Source organism: Myripristis murdjan, chromosome 19 (genome assembly GCF_902150065.1).
Source record: "Myripristis murdjan chromosome 19, fMyrMur1.1, whole genome shotgun sequence".
Taxonomy (NCBI): Eukaryota; Metazoa; Chordata; class Actinopteri; order Holocentriformes; family Holocentridae; genus Myripristis; species Myripristis murdjan.
The window spans coordinates 2,580,404-2,603,578 of record NC_043998.1 but is presented as its reverse complement, the minus strand read 5'-3'; the positions used below and the strand labels follow the sequence as shown (position 1 = coordinate 2,603,578).

General features: G+C 45.5%; 2 protein-coding genes across 4 annotated transcripts in view; both read right to left on the bottom strand.

The window, feature by feature from the left end:
* prkcea (protein kinase C, epsilon a) overlaps positions 1-11,586 on the bottom strand; it is a 40,760-nt gene extending 29,174 nt beyond the window's left edge. For all 3 annotated transcript variants that reach the window (XR_003930062.1, XM_030077521.1, XM_030077522.1), the window contains exon 1: positions 10,379-11,586. Coding sequence is in view for 2 of the 3 variants with exons in the window: in XM_030077521.1 (XP_029933381.1) it covers positions 10,379-10,723 (345 nt within the window). In the remaining variant the exon portion in view is untranslated. The remainder of the gene's footprint in view (positions 1-10,378) is intronic.
* A 3,681-nt stretch (positions 11,587-15,267) lies between these two features.
* On the bottom strand, positions 15,268-18,016 carry six3b (SIX homeobox 3b). The gene is made up of 2 exons (XM_030077922.1): positions 17,269-18,016; positions 15,268-16,205 (listed from the first exon to the last, which is right to left on the bottom strand). The coding sequence occupies exons 1-2, from the start codon at positions 17,961-17,963 to the stop codon at positions 16,067-16,069; spliced, it is 834 nt and encodes a 277-aa protein (XP_029933782.1). The 5' UTR covers positions 17,964-18,016; the 3' UTR covers positions 15,268-16,066.
* Between the last annotated feature and the right edge of the window lie 5,159 nt (positions 18,017-23,175).

The window sequence follows — 23,175 nt, the reverse complement described above, 5'->3', positions numbered from 1 at the left end:
CATCAATAACCCACACGAAGCCGAGAACTGTGCCTCATATTCTGATGTCTGGCGGTGTGGGATGGTGGTTGAAGAAACCGTCACGTAATGGAGAAGTGACAGCCACAACAGCAAATGTGTGTGTGTCTTCTTCACCGATAACGCTGATCCCCAAATGTCCCCGGATTTTTGGGAGTAAATCCGGGTACATTTGTGATTTGCTGACAAATTTTAAACACCGTAGACATTTTCCAGAATCTGACAGAATTTACATGCCCCTTTAAATGCTAGTGAAAACTTGTGAAAGTGGTTTTGCAATATTTCTGATTATCCTCTTGCAGTGTTTTTTGCACAGTGTTAACAGTAATTTTGATAATCCTAATTTCCCCCAGAAAAAGTCACTATACATCAGAAGCGCCAGTGAATGCTCTAATACATGTATGGCATAGGAAACGATACAAAACGCCTGTGACAGGAAACATCTACAGTGGGTTTGAAGTTGCATAACAAATGTTTGAGCAACCGTGTCTGATGCCATCATGCAGGTCCAGAGAATTGGCTGTAATTTAATGTAACGCCTAAATGTACACCAACCAGGCTAGAACAAGACTGTTATGGTGCAGGTGTAGAGGCATTGAGTGCTGTTGAAAAGTGGGATAAGATTGATTTATTTGCAAATCAAGGTTACTGCAGCGCACTAACTGTCTTGTTTATAGCCCTTTTCCTTGTCTCGCCTCCAAAGAATTATGAGTTGAAACTTGAGAGGAGTTGACACTGCTACTGACACTGAGGAACAGTTTTTTTTACCAAATAAAAATGTGACTTTCAGATAGCCTAAACATTTCTTTTTTACATTGGTAGCTGGCTAACTAATGCCACATCTAACACAAGCATCTCTTAGATCCTTCAGCTTGTGTGCAAAGCAGATGTGTTCACAACAAGGCAGTGATGGCTGGCTGATAAGGTACTGTGGTCATCTCGCAACCAGATCAACGGAAACAAGCCCAAAGATGCTTCTCTAGACAAAAACACATACAGACACGATGTACATAACGCCATATAGTCGTAAGCAGCTTTGACTTGATTGGCTTATGTCACAGTGGGTATGGTGGACAATGAGGGTCACATTAGTCTCAGCCGTTACACAATGTAAACATGGACCTACTCTGTAATCCCAAATTATCTACAGGCCACCTGGCTGGTGAGCCCAGTTTATCTACACACCAAACCCCAAATTTGCCTACATTTTACCTGGCAGGTAAATGATAGTGATTTTGGACCCTGGCTGCAGTCATGCTGACCCATTTCTGCTGAAAGCTTATGAATTTATGAACTTTACATATCCTAAAATCATTTTAGACCAATATTTTGTGTCCAATGGTTCATGAATTTGGTAATGAATGGGATAATGTAGGTGGTTGGTTCTTATCGCCAAACATTTAATTATTATTTGTAGTGTTATCAAAGGTTTGGCAACTATAACTATTTCAGTGTGTTATCCCTTATGTGCAGAATTGTGTTGCAAAAACAAAGTCGTACATTTAGAAAGGCAACCAGCTGCTCACAGCTGTTCCCATCCAATATGGCCACCAGAGTGTGCATCATGTCACTTGAAAGCCATCTTTAAGACAGTGACTACATTCACATAAAACATCAAGAGGACAGTGCCTGCATTCACATCAAATTTCCACAAACTTTCCTTTGAGGGGGATTTCTGGGTAAGTAAATGTCTGCAGTGGCAGCTGATATTTAATGGTAGAGACAGCGGGCGGCACACCTCGCTAACATACTGTTTGGAATTACTTCTTTGAGTTTGTTTAAAGCGACTGAGGTGCCAGATGGGTTGGGTTCTCCGAGGATGATGATGTGATGAGAGTCAGACAGCTCAGGCGTTCAAAGGAAAACATTTGAAAGCTGATTTAGTTTACTTTTCTGCGGCTCAACTCAACTGTTACTATTTTAAGTGTCCTCGTGTGATAAACCCCACCCTTCCAGCAATTTACACAGGTCAAAAATAAAGCTAAGAATTACTTACAACCTATAACAACATTTGATCTTGGTGTAGTTTGCGTGCATGTTTTATATTTTGACTGAATTCGCCTTCAGTATCTCAATGTAATTCACTGCTCTGGATGTTTTACTGGGCCTTTTTCCACAGGAGGTTTGTGTTAGTGAAGCTCTAACATGCTTCCAGAGTCTAATAATTTCTAGTAGACGATTTGTAACTGGATATGGAAATAGCATGCGTACACACACGCGCACGTGCATGCAAACACACACGCATAATGAAGAGCCCCGCCTTGACAACAAAAAAGGGGAGGAGGAAACTGGAGAATCTAGTTCACCTCATTAATCTAGTTAGTCCAGTTAGGACACTGATACAGCCAGAGAGACCTATCACTTCACATACACTCACTCACTCACACACACACACACTCACAGACACACACACAGAAGCACAATATGAGTGATGTGTGAGTGTCTGGTGTCCAGGGATTCTAAAGTGGGCTTCAGAGGGAGGCGAGTGTTAAACACACATACGAGTTTAACTCTCTTTTTTTCCATCTACACACACACAGTCGCACACACTCCAAAACAGTCACAGACATACACACTGGTGGAAAAACACCCGCACACATGCACTCACACATACACACACCATATGCAGCAGTACAAAGAAGCACTCAACCAAGCAGACAGGGCACTCAAAGCTTGCATTATATCAATACTGTGGAGCTAACCCCCTCCCACTCCCTGTCCATCTAGCTCACTATATCTCTCCCACCAGACTGCATTCTCTCTCTCTCCCTCTCTTTCTCTCTTTCTCTCTCTTTCCATCTCTCTCCCTCTCTCCCTCTCTCTCAGGAGCATTTAGTCTCAGTGACAGCCTCCCACGTCCATCTGTCAAATAACAAATTTCGGCATTGAGATAGCTCACATGCATTCACACAATAATGTGTGTGCATGTGTGTGTGTGTTTGTGTGTGTGTGTTAATCCCTCCTTCTTTCACTCAGACCCTCAAGCGTATCAGCACACACACACACACACACACACAAGGGCCATGCTGAGTGACACAGTGTGAGAGTCATGCATCTTTAATATAACATCACAGACGGCTAATAATGTAAGAAGAGCCGAGCTGGGAGAGGGGGTCCGAGATTTTTGATTGGTGCTCGGCTGTAACAAAGACCGCCTCCAGCCCAAGCGACAGGGCCGTGGTCCAATAGCGTGACGGAAGGGAATAGAGGGAATTGAATTAAATTTAGAGGAGCGGACATTCCCAATCGAATCAGCCTGTCTGTTCTGCCGTCTCAGAGATCGCATCGCTTCTGCTCAAGATGAGCGTTTGATGTCCAGCTGGACCGGCAGACGGCACCGGGAACGACTTCCGCAGAGCCGTAGCACAGTCATCGCCGTTGGATCGGCCTAAATGAAGATGCATTTCATAAAAAGAGTCAAGCGGTTGAAGGGGAGCGCCGGAGCTGGCTAAAATGAAAAACAGAAGTGGTGTAAATGTACAGACACACACACACACACACACAGACGCAGACATGGACACATGCATCTGAGGTCAGAGAAGGAGACGAGGGGAGAAAGAGTGTGTGTCACCTGCTGTCCCAGACCTCTGAAATATCAAACCATTCCTTCCCTTTCACTGAGAACATGCATTACACACCCTCCAGGAAACATACACACACTCCGAAGGCTGACCTGATTTGGCATCAGTGGACAGAACATTGTGCTTACATTTGTGTGTGTGTGCGTGTGTGTGTGTGTGTGTGTACACGTTCGCTTGTCTTGTCACCGTGGCGACAGCATGTCAGGGCATCTTAAGCCCAGTCTGTCCTACTTCAGCATCAGGTCACCAAGGGGGTGGGGCTAGGCGGTGATGTCATCGCCCGGCAACTTGCCACAGTAACGGGATGGAGGCCGGCCTCTGCTTGCGGTCCTCCACTCATTAATCCTGGCTGCTGTAAGTATGAGCTTGTGTTTGTCTCCGTCTGTGTGTGTGTGTGTGTGTGTGCGCTGTTGGCTGCCTCAGAGTGTCAAACGGGTGGCTGGCTGACATCTGACGTGGCTCGGGTCCTGTGTGGAAACATTACACTGTGTGGTCACCATGTCTCAGGCCAAGGCCTAGAACCTTCTGGCAGCCACACAGCCTCGGGCCTGCTGTATTTACATGTAGACAGACCTCACTTCTACACTTCTACACCTCATCGCCTCATCTCTCCCAACCTTTCTCCCTCTCCTTCTTCACCTCCTACGCCTTCAACCATCCCTTCATCAGATTTCCACTTTTCTCTTTCTTCGCTCACCCTTCTCTCGCTCTACACTACGGAGCCCCGGAGAGGCCACGGAATTGATTTATTCTTTTTCATGCGTACAATGCACTAAATCGTGCCCACAACATACTAAATCGAGGTCACCAAATCCTAATTTGTGCACACGATTTACTTATTTCATGCTCTAAATTTGCCACCTTATGTTCTCAAATTAATCGAATTGTGCCCACATTTTGCCAAATTTGTGCTCGCATCTAAAGAAAAACATGCCCACGGTGCCAGAGACTGGATCTTTGCTGTTGCATGTGCACCCTCAGAGGATAGTGCGTCCGGGTTGCCCAAAAAATCATAATAATTATATGATTTAAGATGGGTTTTAATAATAGAAATTTGTAATATATTCAAAATTTGGATCCCGTACTGTAAAGTGTGTGCATCCATTTCTAGTCACTTTGAATTCAGTGACTTGATCCAAATTAGTGTATTGATACTGGGAGATTTGGTGCACCCATAGGATCCTCCTGCTCACTATAATGGCATGTGAGGCGCTCTCTGTCACGTCTCCATGTCAAAACACACCTTAATTAAAGAAGCCCAGTTACACAGGTGGCTGCTGTCACCTTATCCATCAGATCCTGGCCACATTTTCTTTAATTGAGAGTATAATATAACTAAAACTAAAGCAATTTTATTAATTTGAGAGCTTGAAATGTCAAATTTGAGAGCAGAAAAAAGTCAGTCGTGCACCCATATCAGGATTTTGTGACCTCGATTTAGTATTTTGTGGGCACAAATCAGGATTTCATGCACACAATATTTAAAAAAGAAAAGTTTCCATGGCCAGGGCTCAGTACTATACTTGCCTCTCCTTTCCCTTTTCGTCCCTCACCGTTTCTCTCCTTCCTCTCTCCCTCCTCACTCCATCTCTTGTGCCCACTTTGCCTCATTTCTCTCTCAAAAAGCTGCAAAAACCAGCCTATTTCCATGTGAAACTGACCTAATGAATGTTCTGAAACCACAAATGGAAAACGATCTGTTAGGGGACCTGAAGTCAAACCATGTTGTGTGTTATGCACTCACAACGAAAAATAGAAAAAAATGTGTTTGGCTTATTGCGCTACTAACCCTGTTCTGTATCTTTGGAGTTGCATGAAAAATCTAGGAATGGCTTGCATCCACATGAAGGTCCTTTGACTGTCCTTATTTGGCTGTGTGCTGGCAAACAAAAAGAGAGAAACTTGAAAAACATGCTGTGTGTGCATGTGTGTGTGTGTGTGCTGGTCGATTCATTAATATTACAAGTAAAAGTGAATAGTCAGATAAAGCAGATTTGTTTCCAAGTTCAGGTTACCGTGACACAGTAAACTGTCTTATCTTCAGCTCTAAGTATCTCCTCCAAAACAATCCGAGCTGTAGCTTGAGAAGAGTCTGCTCAGTCAACCCAGTCAGTTTTGGGCATTGTTGGCTCCACAGCCAGCCAGCCAGCAGGGTAATGTAGCTAATGTAATTGGTTGCTTTAGTAGCCTAAAGCAAGCAATTAATGTTATTGTTGACGTGCAGAGAAATTAACCATGTCTACCGAGTCCTGTTGTGATGGCTGAGTCACGGGTTTAGACACGTTATCAGGTGTTTACAGCCGCTGTTGCCCAAGAGCCCAGGACCTCCAATATGGCTGCCAGGGCGTATCACCTGAGGGCCTGTTTGTGAGCGGAGCTGCTGCACCACAAAAGATTTTATTTCATGCTGAGAAAAATAAATCTGCTAATAGCTACATTTGAGGCATATTAAGACATTTAAAGCCTTCAATTTCATTTCTTTTAAGGCTTTTTCATACTTTTGAAGGCGCCTGTTCTCTGTCCTCGTTCTCTTCAGTATTTTTACCCCGTCTCTCCCTCTCCAATCCACCTCCCACCTGCCGGTTTCTCTCTCTTTTCCTGCGTTTCTGTGGGTGAGAGGCAAGGCGGCTGGCTGTCATGTCACCATGGGGACGGGCTCCGCAGAGCATCTCAATTACTGAGTGGGACAATTAATAAGCATCAAAGCCTGGTTAATAATTCACCGGCAGCACAGAGCAGGAACCTGGCCCAAAGCGGAGCCAGCCGGCCTCTCTGGTCCATATGAGATAGATGGAGAGATGGCGGAAGACAAAAGAGGACAGGAAAGAGAGGAGATGAGAATGACGGGGCTGAGAGGGAGATGATATGAGTGAGGCAGCAGACGGGCGGAGGAAGTGAGAAAGAGAGAGAGGAGTGTAGGCCAGAGGCTGATGGTGGGATAGAGGAAAGAGGTACAAATGATGCTACACATGTATCTGGGGTAAAGTGTTTCCTCATGTTGCTGGTTCATTTTTAAAAATATGGATTGTTATCTGTCTATTGCTTCATTCCACAGGACAAATCCACCCTAAAACAGTTTTTAAAACAGTTAAAAATAGCTATTGGGTTATATAATGCATTTGTGGGCCCATTGTGTTGCTTGGTGTTGTATTTTAATTTCTCCCATACCCGAATCTAGACAATACAACATCCCACTGCCATATCCCAGTGCAGCACACTGGAATTTAATAGAGGATTTTACTTTTTACCCATGTAAAGTATCAACAGCAAACACCAGGCTTTGTTGTCAGTTGCCCCAAATCAAAGACCTTTTTTTTCTGCTCTCTCTGTCATTCAACAATCATACAGGCAGAACTCCATCACAGATGAGACAAAAAAAGAACATTCGTCCTCTGACAGCTGCCCCATCAGACCACAATGCAATTCAGCCACGAGGCATGTTGTGTTTCGTGTGAGGGACGCGGCCGCGATCATACATTTGCCCCCGTGTTCGCACACTAGTCCGCTCGCTGGCTATATTTACATGGCCATACCAACAAGGTTAATGCTGCTTCTCTCAGGCTTGTCATAAGGCATTCTGGGAACTGTAGGACACTGGTTGTTGTTTTAGGTGTTTGAGATAGAAGACAGAAACACAAGGCTCTACCTCCACTACCTCAACAAGTCTCTTTTCTCTGGGGTTGAAAATCAAAAAGAGGCAAATATAATTGGATGTGTTGCAGTGTTGTGCTTCATATATTGATCTTACAGCTGCTTCTCCAGACCCAGCTCCTACTTTTTCCAGAGTGATGCAATTTTTAAACCAGTGAGGTAGGAGCAAAGGGGCTGAAACTGGGCATACCATCGAGCTTAATGTCGAAGTACGCGGCACATGGTGCAGGAAAGTGGGTACAGTAAAAAGTAAATTCTGACTCTTCAACACAAAATTAATCCAACTGCTGGATGTTTATGTGCATCAGAGAACATCTTTGCCCTTTAAGAGAACTAATAGCTTTGAAAATACTGCATTTTACTTTCACGCAAGCATTCACTTAAGCCCTATTCGGACGGGATTAGTTTTACAGGGGGAGGTGGGGTAATATAATAATTACCTGAGCATCACTGCCATTTTAGTTCCGTCTGAATTTGCAATCTGAGTAAGTAAAAATTCCTACTGTGAAATGCTGTGTAAAAAACACCCCCAGGTATTGTGCCACTTCCTGTGAGTAATAACTTTTCCCGGTTTTATTCTTTGTTTGGACTCTTTTGATAATGGAGACGACACTCGTGAAAGTTCTTTGAGGCATGAGTTCATGGAATAATTATTTATCTAATGGTACACAGAAGACAGATAATCAAGGCCATGAAAAGACGTTCAAAAGTGGATCAGCTTGTCAGAGGGGTGGCGCTTGCAGCAGCTTTAGGTGAGATCATTTTCTGTAGTAGGCAACAGTAACAGAAAACCGGCAGAAACTACATAAGACACACAGGACATTTCTGGTGTGATGAAAACATGTTGAGTCGATATGCTGATGGTGACGCTTTATCCCATCCAAATACACCAAATGCAGTACAGAGGCCCCAAATTATGTATATCTCATGTTTAAAAATAAAACATTACATGTTTGGTGAACAATTGAATAATTAATGAAGGAGGTTGGTGACACAAATAACTGAAAACATCTGTCATGCAGACTATTGATTAAAGGTAAAAGGTGCCGAAAACACCATTGATCTATCCGCAACTATTTATTAATAATTAAACTTCACTGCAACACAAGCAGCCTCATTGGTGACACTGAATACACCATCCACCCCCAACTAAAGGCTGGGGGGAACAAAAACTACTAATCTACCTTCACCTGTGGAACAAGTGCAAACCTGTCATGTGACATAGGAGGCCAACACAGGACAGAAGAGATAGGAGGACTAAGAGAAAGAACAGGGTGAGGGGAAGAAGAGAGGGAGCAGGGGAATGAGACGAGGAGGAAGATGAGAGGAAGGGGATGAATGAAAGGAAGCAGATGAAGAGACAAGAGAGGGGAGATGGCAGCAGAAATGGAGAGAAGAGAGCAGCGATTGGCCGTGGGAGATGGGAGGATGAGTTTAAGGGAGACAAGGAAAGCAGATGTGATGAGGATCACAGGGAAAGCGGTAATCTCCCATTTAGGAAAGAACGGCAGCCACATGGACCCTGAAAACCTGTTGGAAAAAAAAAACACAAAACTGAAAAATGGCATCCCTAATGAATGTGGGAAAGAGTTGGCATGGGTGGTTGGCTCACACAGGGAGGGGGGCGGGAGGATGGGGGGTGAGAGGAGGAGTAATGGAGTAATAATGAAGGGAGGAGGGAGGAAGGGAAGTGGGAGGGGGCTGTGTCAGAGCGCTGTGAGGCAGATGTATTGACAAGCCGGCTGGCTAATCAATGGGCTGGGGTCAATCAGCGGGATGATCCATATGTTCTGACCTTACTCTGGAGCACTGGGGGAGGGTGTGTGTGTGTGTGTGTGAGTGCACACGCTTGTGTGCATTTGTATTTATGCATATGGATGTGCATATATTTACACGCCCAAGTGCATTTGTCTTTATGTATATATTTATATGTGTTAATGTATGCTGATGTGTGCACACACATAGTATGAGGTTACATAACAGCACATCAATCATGCCCCCCCTCCCGTTTTTTTTTTTTTTTTTTTTTTTTTGAAATTGCGTGTCTTTCGCTTTCAGAACGCCTGAACTGAGCTCACCTTCGTCTGACAGCTAATATAAAACAAAGTGGGACAAGAGGACAAACCAATGCAGCTGAGGACAAAATCCACCCGGCCACAGCAAACAGCTCTTTCCTTCTAAATGAATTTGTGGCTGTTTCACGTCGGACAGCCCCAGAGCAAATAAAGGCCCCGCAGACAGACGCTACATTAACAGCTTAATGTGTTGCATGTCTTCTGCCTACTACAGAAGAGGAGCCTTTTGGGAAACAGGTCGTGGCGAAGCCTCCAAAACATCTTCCTGGATGAATTCCTGTTGTGTCTCCTTCACAGATCTAATTTTAAAGGGGGGGGGGGGTGGGGGTGAGGGTGGGGGCTAATATCTCTTCCAGTCCAAAGAGCCAGGAGGAATGTGAGGAATGGAGGAAGGATGACTACAGGTCCACCCAAAACGCCCAAATCAGGCCGATCTAGTGCGTGTCCAGGCAGCTCCTGTGTCACACGCACAGGGACGGAGCACTGCACTGAGACTGGGACAAAGGTAAACGGCTCTTCCATAGAGGGGACACAGTGTATGAAAACAATGGACGCAGACGGGACAACCGGCCGGGGTCTCAGCACCCCATGGACACACACATACACACACACATACCAGTGGACAACAGGCATAGGTAATGGATGTCAGGGTGAGCTAACACACTGATGCCCCAATGAAAGATGGTGGTGATGATGTTGACTGTAGTGATGATAAGCAACCCCACTGCTTCCCGGGGGGGTTAGTAGTATAGAGGTTAGATGGGTGGGTTTATGGCTGACAGATGCTCTGGACTTCCTCAACAACTACCATCAATGTGCTCTTGAGCAAGGCACTGAACCCCAGTTGCTCCAGTGGAGTGGCTGACAGCAGAAGACTGGTTTTTACTTTGCAGCTCCCAGGTGTGAATCTGTGTAAACGCTATGAATACGAAGCAGCACAAACAAACAAATCTGTTCCCAGGAGAAATTAAAGCCAAAAACAGCTTGTTTTTGTTTTTTCACACACAAACACACACACACACGCACGCCTCGCTCGCCCCCTCACACACGTACCCAGTCTTCATAGTGCCTGGTCCCGTTCTGCAGCAGGTCCTCCAGCTGGATGGTGCAGTTGGCCACGAAGTCGTCGTATCCGATGGGCGCGTCGTGGAAGACTGACAGCTCCAGGCTCCGCCCCTCGCGCACCTCAGTGCAGAACTCCTGGTGCCAGGCGGGGCTGTTGGTCTTGGTCCTGGTGGCGGTCTGGCCCAGCCGCATCTGGTCCAGGTTTAGGGCCAGGTAAGGGTCCAGCAGGAAGGAGCCACTCTTCCCCACGGCGTGACGCAGGGCCCAGGGGGTCGGCTTCAGGTCCACCGCCTCACACACTCGCACCTTCAACAGACCGCTGAACACAGGCATGGCCCCGGGCTGCTGGGCTCAGAGTGTGTATACAAGGATGTCTGTGTGCGTGTGTGTGTGTGTGTGTGTGTGTGTGTGTGTGTGTTTAGGCTAGTCCGCCTGTTCCTGCTCCTGTAAACGGCGTGTTTCCTTCCAGTGAGTGGAGTCACTGCTGCACAGTCCTGCTACATCCCATAATGCCACTGGCTCCTTGGACTCTCAGTCTAATACAGCCATATCAGAACACTGTGTAATGCACACACACTCACACACACGCACACACACATACATAGCACAAACACACACACACACACAGGGAGACACACACACACTCACGGGACAGCTGTTGGGCTCCCGGTGGAGTGGAAAACGCAGCAATAACGCGAACACACACCCTCGAGAGGTCGGTTGCTGAACCCTCTCGCGCTCCCTTGTTTGTTTACGGTCGGTCCCGTGCGCCAGACAAGATTCCCGTCTCGGCGGAAAGAGCGAGGCCGGGATGTGCAGTGAGACTGAATACGGGTTAACGGGCTCCGGCTGGGACCATCTGAACCACCGGAGATTCCCCCCGTCTCGTCTCTCCCGGGTCAGGGTGGGAGAGAGCGCGAGCAGCCGCGCCTAGCCATCCGGGATCCGTGCTCCGTTTCCACCCCGCCGCGGCTCGTGCGCTCTCTTCTGGGATAATCTCCTCGCTTCGACCTCGCGGTACCGCGATATTTGCGTGTGCTCTCGAACAGGAATGCCTTTTCTTCCCCAATGCAGACGTTTCGGTCTCACGGGCACCCCAAATACATAACGGTGCTCCCGAGCTTTTTTTCCCCCTGTCGGTCCTTGCGCGCGCTCCCCGCTTCCCGTCCCCTCTCTCTCTCATGAATCCGTGAGTGAGCGCGAGCTTCAGGAAATGCGCAAAACGCGTCAGCCGCGCCGCCGGCCCCTTGCGCCGGATGAGGGTGTGTGTGTGTGTGTGTGTGTGTGTGTGTGTGTGTGTGTGTGTGTGTGTGTGTAAGCGGTGTGTTTGTGCGCATGGGGGGAATTGGGCGGGGGGAAATTCACCCGCAGGCATGGAGGCTGTATGTGTGTGTGTGTGTGTGTGTGTGTGTGTGTGTGTGTGTGTGTGTGTGTGTGTGTGTCAGGGCCAGACACCCAATATAGCCAGTCAATCAGCCAGACCTTGCCTTATGCATGGTCACAGATAGCCCACACATACACACACACACACAAACACACACACACACACACACACACACACATACAGAATGGAAGAATGGTGGGGTGTACGGGGGGAAAGGGACACGCTGCCAATGATAATGTTATGAAAAAGAATAATAGTAATCCTTGAATACATTTTAGAAGGAAACTGTAAAGATATCACAGCAGAGCTAAAACCCTCAGGTTCCCATAGGAACATCAGAGGACTGTTGGATATGCATCAGAAAGCATGATAAGGTCAGTATAGAGCTACAGCTGAGCAGCACAGCCAGGCCCTACAGGGATATTATAGGGTGAATGGAGCTGTAAACAGAAGGCAGCTCAGAGTGTGGGAGTCTGGCTGGCAGACAGAGGGCCAATCTGCTCTACCTGTCTCTGTCTGTCTGTCTGTCTGCCTGTCTGCCTGTCTGCCTCTCTCTCTCTCCAACACACACACAAACACATGCCACATGACACATCCAGTCATAGCCCGGATCCCTGACTGGCTGCTTGTATGGGTCAGAGTGAGGCAGGTGGGTCACCGTAGCGATTGTCACTCTCCATCAGCTGTGATGTATGGAGGGGATGATGTGACTTCTCAGACATCTGAGTGACTCAGTCACACACCAACACACCGACACACACACATACACACCGGCCTGTGTGGGCATGCTTGAACTGTCTGTGTCTGAGTGTGCATGTGAATGAATGTGTGCTGATGTGTGTATGTGTGAGAATTAAAAATAGAAGAGAAGAGAATGAGGTGGATATTAGCCAAGGCATGTATAAGACACATTTTAAACATCGCACCATAAAGGCTGAATTATGCTTCAGCGTTGGAAGAGCGTACGGGGGTTGTGCGAAGCACGCATTTCCTACGCAGCGCGTGTGTGTCCAACATACCTCTGCAAACACACAGAGCAATTCTCCTCCCACCAACGTAGACCCTGTGACGTATGGTCGCTGCTCTTCTGTGGCGAGTGGACGAGTCGTATAGGTGCGGGCACTCTCCAAAGTTTTCAAACACAACCGACGAGTCGAGACACAACAGTTTAAAAAAAAAAAAAAAAAAAAAAAAAAAACGGCGCTGACGGCACAACAACAGGAATGTGATGCCGGTTGCAACGAAATGCCGGAAATAGTGTACTTCGGCGGACCAATCACAGCTCTTGTGGGGCTGCGGAGGGTCCGCGTAGTTACAATTTTTGGGAGGCGCGCGGCAAGGCTCTGCGGCGGTCGCACAACCCCCGTAAGCTCCGCACAACCTCCGTACGCTCTTCCTACGCGGAAGCATAATTCAGCCTTAAGGCTTTTACATTAGCAGATGGTTCACTGATCGAACCATAAATATGTGTGTCACTATCTGATTAAAGAGAGTGTGTGTCATGTTCCAGTGCAGGCTGGATGGCCAACAAGCAGTCCTGTTGTTGTTGTTGTTGTTGTTGTTGTCATTGTTGTTGTTGTTGCTGCTGCTGTGTTCATGTTGCCTGTTTCCTGCAGTAGCCTTGCCCTTGGCCCTCGCCATGTGCAGTGAGCATACTGAGCATATGATTCAGTCCCAGCCTGCGCGCCAGGCCTGGCCAGCTGCGCCACCTACCGGCTGGAAGCGGCTGCGCAGCACACAGGACATGACGTCATGCGATGCAGAGAGGAGGGGGAGTGCTGCTGCGTTCAGGTCTCCTTCGTATACTTCTGATTTTGTTGGCTGTCAAAGAGCACAGAGCAAAGAGGAACAAACACTAATCGGTGATGTAATTCATGTTTAAATTAACTGATTACAAAGAAAACAAGTATTATAAAGAATGCTAAACAGAGATGAATCAAAAACACCCAACAATAGGCATATCTATTGTTAAACACAGAATGTGATTATATAATAAAATGCAACATATTTATTTGTGTTGTCGCTCCCAAGCCTCATGAAGATTACATTTTGGTAACCAGGGTAGCAAATTTGGTCGCATTTACCAGTTTGTTGGCTCTCTCATGTGTGATGAACTTATCAGTCTTTTTTTCCAACAGCACAAGAAACCGGTGGAGGGAAAAAAGGTATGGGTGTTTTTTTTTTTTTCTCTGACCACTGGGTGACGCTATAAGCATCTTAAAGTCAGGGTATTACCGTGACACCCCATGCAGGAAAATATTGTCATGTAGTGCTTAGTGCATCCATTGTACATCTAATGTATTGTCATTCAATCCCATTTTTAATCCACCACTGAAACCACTAACATCACTGAAAACATTTTTATTTAGGATCGTGGTTTTTGAATATATAGACATTTTGTATTCACAGACTATTTTTTTATCCTATTTTTATACTAGTCTTTTATTCTATTTATTGTAGTTTTTGGTATATGCAGATATTTTGTAAAGTATGCAAATTATGTGTCTTGTTGTCATTTATGTGAATTGCTGCTGCAAAACCGAAATTTCCCTTTGAGAATAAATTAAGCACTCTATCTATCTATCTATCTATCTATCTAAATCAACAACTGCGTATTGTTTTATTGTCTAACACTAGCGCAAGCATTTGAAAAAAACAGGAAAGGCACGTCGTTAAGAAATCCACGTTTCAACCTTTTTTGGCCAAAAATAGCATAAAGCTGCAGGTAAATCCGGTGTGTGATTTAGAAGTGGGTTATTTTTGTAAGGGTGCATGTGATACTTTGTGAACTGTGTGGTTACAGGTTCAACTCCCCTCAGCACCAGGTTATCACCTCTAAACCCCAGACTCCACACACAAACTGCTCCATTTATTAGACATTTAGCAGGCCAGGAGTCACCATGTGGGGTCTGTGGCTGCCGGGGGCCCCTTTAATTTCCAATTTGTCCCGTGTCAAGGTATATATGACTCTGTCCCATGTCATCCAAAAAATCATCTCTCATGGATCTCTGTGGTATCTGGGGTACTTCTAAAAAATACCTGTGTTAGGCTGCATCTGTATGCAGAAACTACACGAAAAATATAATACTGAATTTCCATTATGACCACAGGACTTATTATTTTACAGCCAGGAACTTCATTTAGCCTTATCGTGGTGTGTATATCAGCTGTAGGCCATATTATAAATATTACCATTGCACGTTTTTTCATTTTACATATAGGATAAGGTTTACCATACAGATGTCACAAGGATATTAATTCCAGTGTTTCATTATTATTATTATTATTATTATTATTGTTGTTGTTGTTGTTGTTGTTGTTGTTGTTGTTGTTATTATCATTATTGTTATTGTTGTTGTTGTTGTTGTTGTTGTTGTTCATAATATAAATAATATCACTTCATTATTGAGTAGGCTACCAAAAACACAAGGATTCTCTATATGAGCTTTAAGGATTTTTTTCCATGAGGGGAGAGTGAGCACAAAGACAGCCATATATTAAATTAATTTATTTACACAAAATACCAACACATTTATTCAACATCAAACTGAACACAAACTGGGACATAAGCATCACACAGACTGTACACTGGACTACCATTTGTGCACATGATATAAAAGTAGACTATGTTTGTGTAGAGGTTAAGAAAAAATAGATTCCTAAACATACAAATAGACGGGAGGTAGGCTTCAGTGCGTCCGATTGTCTACAGCAGTGGTTCTCAAAGTGAGGGCCGGGACATCCAGGGGGACCCTCCCCACGCAAAACGAGGACTGGTTTGATTTCAACATAAAAAGATTCCAATTACAGAGAACGATTGAAACTGACTAGGTGTCACTCACACCACTTTCATTGTAAAAAAAAAAAAAAAAAGTTCCCATGTGAGCTCCCCCTGGGATACATTCTTATCAGATTGTCCCGGGCCTAATGAGCGTCTGTGGCGGGATGTGGTGGTGCTAAAAAGTGGATGAATCATGACCTCCTGTCGGTGGTCATTATAAGGCAAACCACCACCATATAAACAAAAATATATATTTTCATGAATGCTTTTTTGCTCTTTATTATCAGTTTTCTAACACTGATGAGGGGAAGTATGATTGAAGTCACGGAGATGAATTTCAGCCTCTTCTGCGAATAACACAGTGGGTTAACTCAGTTTAGGTGCACCCCACCACATTGCCGGTAGCGAGCAGCTAACCTATCTCCTCTTCCCACTGCCACAGCTAACTGTGATCCTCGACGACCAGCACAGATCTCACAGCGTCCCTGCATGTCCGTGGGGTATCAAAGTCTCAGGCATCAAAGTCGGAGTCACTGTCCGTTACCGAAAGAAGTGTCTCTCCGTGCACGCGCTCCGCGCTCTCGTCAGGGCTGCACTCTCCTCTGGTAATGGCACGCGCACTGTCGGGACCCATCCCATGATGCTGCAGTCTGAAATAACGAAAATAAAAGTGGAGACATTAAGAAAAGGGGTGATTTTTGGTGCTAAAGACAAAGTTTATCATATGAATTGTATTTGTGATACTGTGTATGTATTATAGACTGTGTTTAACATGCAAATTTCCCCATGGAGACAATAAAGTTTATCAGTCAATCAATCAGTCTATCATTCAATCTATCTATCTATCTATCTATCTATCTATCTATCTATCTATCTATCTATCTATCTATCTGTCTGTCTGTCTGTCTGTCCTAAACGAAAACGAAAAACATAAAAACTACATTTAGCCTACAGTATTCGCCAAAAAATAACACAATACAATATAATATTATATGATATTATATAATTGTAATATATTGTAATGTAACAGAATAGAATAGAAATGCTCGTTTTTTCTGATCCTGTCCCAGAGTGTAGAGCACTAATTTCTAACGGGAAAATAAGGCATATAAAAATAATATTTATGCTACTTAGTTAAACGCAAAATATTTTTTTCCAAAGTGACATTTTAAACCTATATCGACCCTCAATGAAAAACGAAAATAAGAGGGGTTTTGTTTGTTTGTTTGTTTGTTTTTTAAGAGACTGTGAACTAAATGCTATGATTTTACTGTCCAGTGGATAGTAATAAATTATCAACATTCACGCATACACGCGCACGAACAGCACCCAAGTGGCACCCATTCAGGCATAGCTTATGCTGTCTCCAAATGGTAAATTAACCCATTGGACCCGAACACTGGCCCTGAAGGAAAGGATGGTGAGAGAAAAGGAAAGATAGAGAGATTCAACAAGGCCAGATTGAAAAGAACAAACCTACAAGCTGACACTGGAAAGGGCAATGCGCTTTTACGCACGAATGGCCCTTTTTACGCACAACCTGGCTTGTAAATAGAGAAGTAGCCTAAGTAATTAAGTAGGCTTTGGGACACTGATTAAGTTGTTTGCGTATGTTTTGAGTTAACTAGCTGCCAAACTCTTATTTTCAATCAAAAGAAAATACGTCCATATTCCCTGGTGTTCAAAGAAATTTGTTTGCAGGAGGTCACGGACCTGTTTTTGGCTGCTGCCGCTCGGTCTCTCTGTCTCCGGTTTTTGAACCAGTTCCCAACCTGGGTCGGTGTCAGCCCGGTGGCGTGCGCCAGCTCCCGTTTCTTCCCGGGGTTCGGGTACGGGTCCTGCAAGTACCACTCTCTCAGCAGCCCCCGCGTGCGCTCTTTGAAGCAGTGCGTCTTCTGCTCTCCGTCCCAGATGGTCCTCGGTAACGGGAACTTCTTCCTCACCCTGTACTTGTCCACCGGTCCGAGCGGCCGGCCGCGGAGCTTCTCGGCCTCTCGGTAGTGAGCTTCGAGCCACATCGCTTGAAGTTTACCGTGAGAGGCGCGCGTAAAGCGATGCGTCTCTAGGATGTGATAAAGCTCACGGAAACTCCCGGTGTGATAGGCCACCACGGCTCGAGCCCGCTGCACGGACTCCTGCTCAGAGATGGAGTCGCGGCCGCCCGTGGCCACCGGGAGGGACCAGAGGAAGCGGGCCAGCCGCTCGATGTCCCCGGTCTCCTCCAGAGTCTCGCAGACGCTGGCGACCTGCGCCGCAGAGAAGCAGAGTCCCGGAAGAGCCAGAGGAGGACAAGCAGCGAGGGGCTCCTCCGGAGACCGGGAGCGGGGCAGGAGAGGGGGCCCGTCCGCGTAATGAGGCAGGAGGAGACGGGAGGCTGAGAAAAACTCGAGTGGTGATCTGAACACCATCTGGATAACGGGAGGGGGGAAAGCCTGAGAAGTGGAAAAAAGCGCGCTGTCCCTGCGGAGTGACGCGAATTGTCTGACAGAAAACGGCTGAAGTCTGACTCTTTAGCTCACCTGGGTGTCAGGGCGGGACTCCCAGTCTGACTCCTTATTGGACATCTTGGTACTGATGCAGGGTTGTCATGGCAGCGCTGCCAATCACAGACCAAGCAGGCTTTATCTCCCGCCTTTTACGCACAAGCGGTGGGCTCCACTAAGACTCAGTCTCAGCATCTGCCTCACAGAAAGTCGCACAAAGTCCTCATCTCCTTCATCTGGGCTGGATTTATGATCTGAAATATTTAAGTCAGACAAATGAAAATACATCACAAATATGAGAGCAGAGCTTGTTTACATCTGCATGATACAGTGTGCAATCTACACACAGAAATACAGAATAGCTAAATAGTAATAAATAGAAACTAATCTAATGAAGCCTGATAAACCAATAAGACACATAAATAGACTATAAAGAAAAGCTTAAGGCCGATTACGCAGGGAAGGAATCACTGGGTTGGGATGCTGATGATGTCGCCTAGTTATATTCAAACCGGATGAACAAGAACCCATGAAGGATAAACTAGGCTGTATGTGCAATAACCAAACTGACTGGCGCGCGCCCGTGAACAAGCACAACATCAGTGCTATCAAATAAACCTGACGGTCCCGGTGGTCCTGCCCGGTAAGCCGCTTGCTCCACTAATGCCAGTGATGTCCATCGCTCCCGGTGTGATTGGAAATCTCAGCCAGACCTGAAAGCGTATGTTTCTCTAAGTGGTCTACCGCCATCATAATCACTTTTCTACTCTCTAATATGCATAAGCGCCCCATTCTATTACCTTGGATTAGCATCAGGCCTATACAGCCTACTAGCATTAGACTAATAGAAGAGCATATTCAATCAACATTAACACATTTTTGTTACTTTAAGCCATATGCTCTGGACTATGCCACTCTTTGTGTGTCCATGTGTGTGTGTACATGTGTGTTTGTGTGTGTTTGGGTGGGATGTAGGCTTATATCAGATTCAGAGACACGGAGAATACAGAGTAACCAGATGTACCATGGAGGTTGTGGCATTGAAGTTAAAGAGGCCATCTTGAAACCCGAAGGTCACGGGTTCAACTGCCAATCTTGTCCATCAATGGCGGCGTGTTTTGACAAGGAGCCCTTAAGAAGCCTAAAGCCTGCTCTCTGCTGCCTCCCCGTAAGCTCTCAGTTAAATCCTTGAAACGTTAAATGTCCAGTAAATGATGTTTTGTTCTGGAAATGAAATCTCTGACTGGATGACGGCACAGTTTTGGTTGAGAGCATAAATCAGCATCATCCAACAAAAAGGTCAACCACACTCTTCTCCCAATAGTGTGAGTGCACAGGTTTATAAGTTTTTACAGGCAAAAACAACCCACTTATCAGACACACACACACACATACATACACACACACACACACACACACACACACACACACACACACGCACACACAAACACAAACACACAAAATTCCCAAATACGCAGTCCAGTGCAGATGTGTTGGGCGTGAAAAAGGGGGTCACCCAGCTCAAAGGGTTAATGCCAATTACCCCAACAGACAGATGTCCCCCAGTGTGTGCCCAGTGTGTGTGTGTGTGTGTGTGTGTGTGTGTGGGTGTGTGGGTGGGTGGGTGGGTCGGTGGGTGGGGTTGTGTGTGTGCTGGTGAACTGCTATGTTAGACACTATGTGCCAGTTTTTCACCCAGGCTGATGCAAAAGGTTCATGCTTGTCCAGATAATCTCTCTCTCCCTCTCTCTCTCTCTCTCTCTGTCTCTCACACATACACAAACACACACAGACAAACATAGACACACACATTAAGAAGCTCACTCCACTGCACTTGAGATGCTTGGCCTTTAGAGCACTGCTCTTTGCTGTGTGGTGTGTACTAGTGTTTCTATAGCAGAACAATGCACACACCAGGGCTCCTTCAGGGATGATCACGGTCAGGACTCCTCCAAGTTTAAAAGACATTATTGTCCTGCACATAGGAGGAAACACACACAAAACATGCTCAAGGAAACACTCTGTTTTGCTCCTTCTTAACATGTATAGGAGGGTAGGGTGTGTTTGTATGGGAGGCGGAGGGGGGAGGGGTCACTGGTGACAATTAAGTAAATTCGGCTACATGTCCTTTCAGCGGCGGAACAATTAGTGGAGAGGAGAAAGCAGAGGCGGCTGGAGGAGGATGGGTGACACACTCAGAGTGGCTGGAGGAACACAGAGAGGATATGAAGTGAGCCCCCCCTTCCATGTCTCCCTATCCCCTGTAAACAATAGGCCTGCTCCTCATTAACCCCTCCACTGACCTCCACAACTTAACATCGACCTCTTAAGCCCTGAAACTTTAACCCCCCTAACCCCCACACACCTCACCCCCCTTCCTCCATCCACCCGTCCTTGTCTTGCCGTAACCCCATCCAACTTTCTTGGTGTATATGCATGCATGCACACACTTGCATGCACACACACACACACACATACACATACACACACACAGAAACACAGAAACACACAAACCCCGACTCCTCGTTAAGCCCTTAATCACTTCCTAAGTCTGTTGTGCTTTTGTGCTCCTGCTGGCCTCCGGGAGAGTTTTACTGCACAATAGTAAAAATAAAAAAGGGAGGGGGGGGTCACAATGAAGGATGACTAAATTGGGGACTGAGGCGGAAGAAAAGAAAAGAGCTGCTTCTACTCCACCTTGCTGCCTGGCTGTCTCTGTCACCTGTGGAGCAGCAGCATCAAGATGTTTGTGTGTGCATCACAGGTTTAATGACTCATTCCACCGATTCAACTGCATTGATCTGCTAAAAAAAATAAATAAATAAATAATGAATGAATAGCAAAAAGATGACCTATTGTGCTTATCTAACAATGAACTGCAACTTTTTGGTCAACAGCTGTTTTTTTTTTTTTCTTTAGATTTTTTTTCACATTTCAAAATAAAAAATACCATCTACGATTATTGTATACGTTTATTTAATGAAGATAAAATTTTGTCTAACGCTACTGAATCGTTAACTCAAACTTTAAAAAAAAACACTCAAATTAAATCGTTCCAAAACAGGAAAATCCTTCTTAAATCAAATTGCCAGCGAGTGAACCATGAATCAGTTTGAACTGCTGTAAACCAAAGTTGCACACTCCTAGTGTGCATATGTCATCATTATCATCATCATCATAATCCACATGCATGCACACACACAAACGGTGGTCCAGAGCCAATCTGCAGGGAGAGCTAGCCCGCCACATATATGGACAGATGGATGTGGCGTTACATTACATTGTGTGTGTATTGCTTGTGTGTGTGGTCACCAGGTGACCACCTCTTGACCCTTTTCACACCCAGCTGAGGAGGACAGGTATCCAAGTAACTGTACCTGAGCTGCTAATCCTGCTACCTAATTGGGGTGCAACTCAATACTTCCTGATAATCCTGCTGTGTTATTGGCGGGGCGGTGGACCACCTGTGTGTCACCAGACAGTTTGGAGAGAGAAGTGTGTAAAGACAGAGAACTGTCTCTACACTGGGAGGAAAGCATTCAACTTTGTAACAATTCAACACACACAAGCACACACACATACTGACATGTGAGCATACATACGTGACAGATGGGTGAGATGCACAAACATAAAAGCACAAACACCTTACCGATACATGACAAAAACAAGATAATCAGATAATTCGACTAATAATTCCACTAAACAGCATTGTGCGGCCGCCTCACCCAGCAGGCTGCATTATGACTGTAGGTTAGGATAGCTGGGCCAGATGTTAAGGCAGTAATTACATCATTATCCTGTGTTTTGCCAGCATCACATCAGCACTCTGGGCATTTTTAATTAATAGTGTGTATGAGACAAACATACAGCGGTGACCTGACAAACAAACACACCAATGGCTAAAAATACAAACAGCTGGAGCTGTAACAAAAGCCCCACTGTCTTGTTTTCTAAGGGCAGATGCATACACACACACACACACACACACACACAGAAGCATGCACTGAGCAGGCCAACACACTCACACACACACAAACACACATACATAAACACACACCGGCATGCACAGCTTAAAGGAATACTGCAAAATGTTGTGCTGTTCCTGGATATAAATCTACCATTTTACTGAGGATTAGATTATTTGCTGATGACACAGTTGTGGTGGGCCTGTTCGTGGATAACAATGAAAAGGGCCACCAGAAGGAAGCAGAGAACCTGACCTGCTGGTGTCGGGACAGCAGCTGTCTCCTGAAAGTCAGCAAGACGAAGGGGCTGATAGCAGGCGGTGGGAAGAAGCAGGGAAGGAGCCTCGCCCCCCTCAACATCAACAGGTCCTTGCTGGAGAGGGTGGACAGGTTCGCAAGCACCTTGGCGTCCGCATCACCGAGGGCCTGACCCGGGCGCTGCATACTGACTCAGTGGTGAGAAAGGCGAGGCAGAGACTGCTGGACCTCAGATGCTTTAGGAAATCCCTTTAAATACTGAGGGATTTCTAGTCCTGCACCATAAAGAAGGTCCGGACAGTGAATGATCACTCCCTGCTGTGGAAACAGAACAGAGCAGGATCACTGTGGTCAGGAAGAACCACTGTGATTTTACCTTATATGGTTACACGTGACAAATAAACTTAATTGATTGACTGATTGAGGATTATTTTGCCAAGCTGATATTCTATCAGAAGGAGCGAGGACTAGCAAAGTGCTTCAATCATTAATGGAACTTTAGCCAGTGGTAATTTTTACTAAGTGAACACTGCAGTGATGTTAACAAACATATTGTTGCAGCGCTAAGAGTCGAAGCTCTTTCAATTCCAACAGCTGGGATATTTTCTCTTTACTAGACAATATCATTACCCTACAAGGGGAACAACAGCCCACCAGGCCATGCTGGAATGGATTACTGTAGAAAACCCTAAAAACTCCATTTTAATGCAGTTTTAGGAACTCTAAATAATGAAGATTGCACTTGAGAATAACACTAAATAAGAGAATACCTGTTTTGGGTTTATCATCCATGTAGGAGAAAGAAATTGTCTTTCACAGAAGAGGAAATGAGGAGAGGGTTATAAAAGAGGAAAGTTAGATTAACTCTTCATTTCCTCCATGCTGATATCTCATTCTCAAAACAGTCCATCTCT

Coding starts and splice junctions, on each gene's coding strand:
- six3b (XM_030077922.1), bottom strand. CDS start 17,963: ATGGTGTTCAGATCACCACTCGAGTTTTTCTCAGCCTCCCGTCTCCTC. Junction 16,206..17,268: donor GCGGCAGCAGCCAAAAACAG/GTCCGTGACCTC, acceptor TCGTTATTTCAG/ACTGCAGCATCATGGGATGG.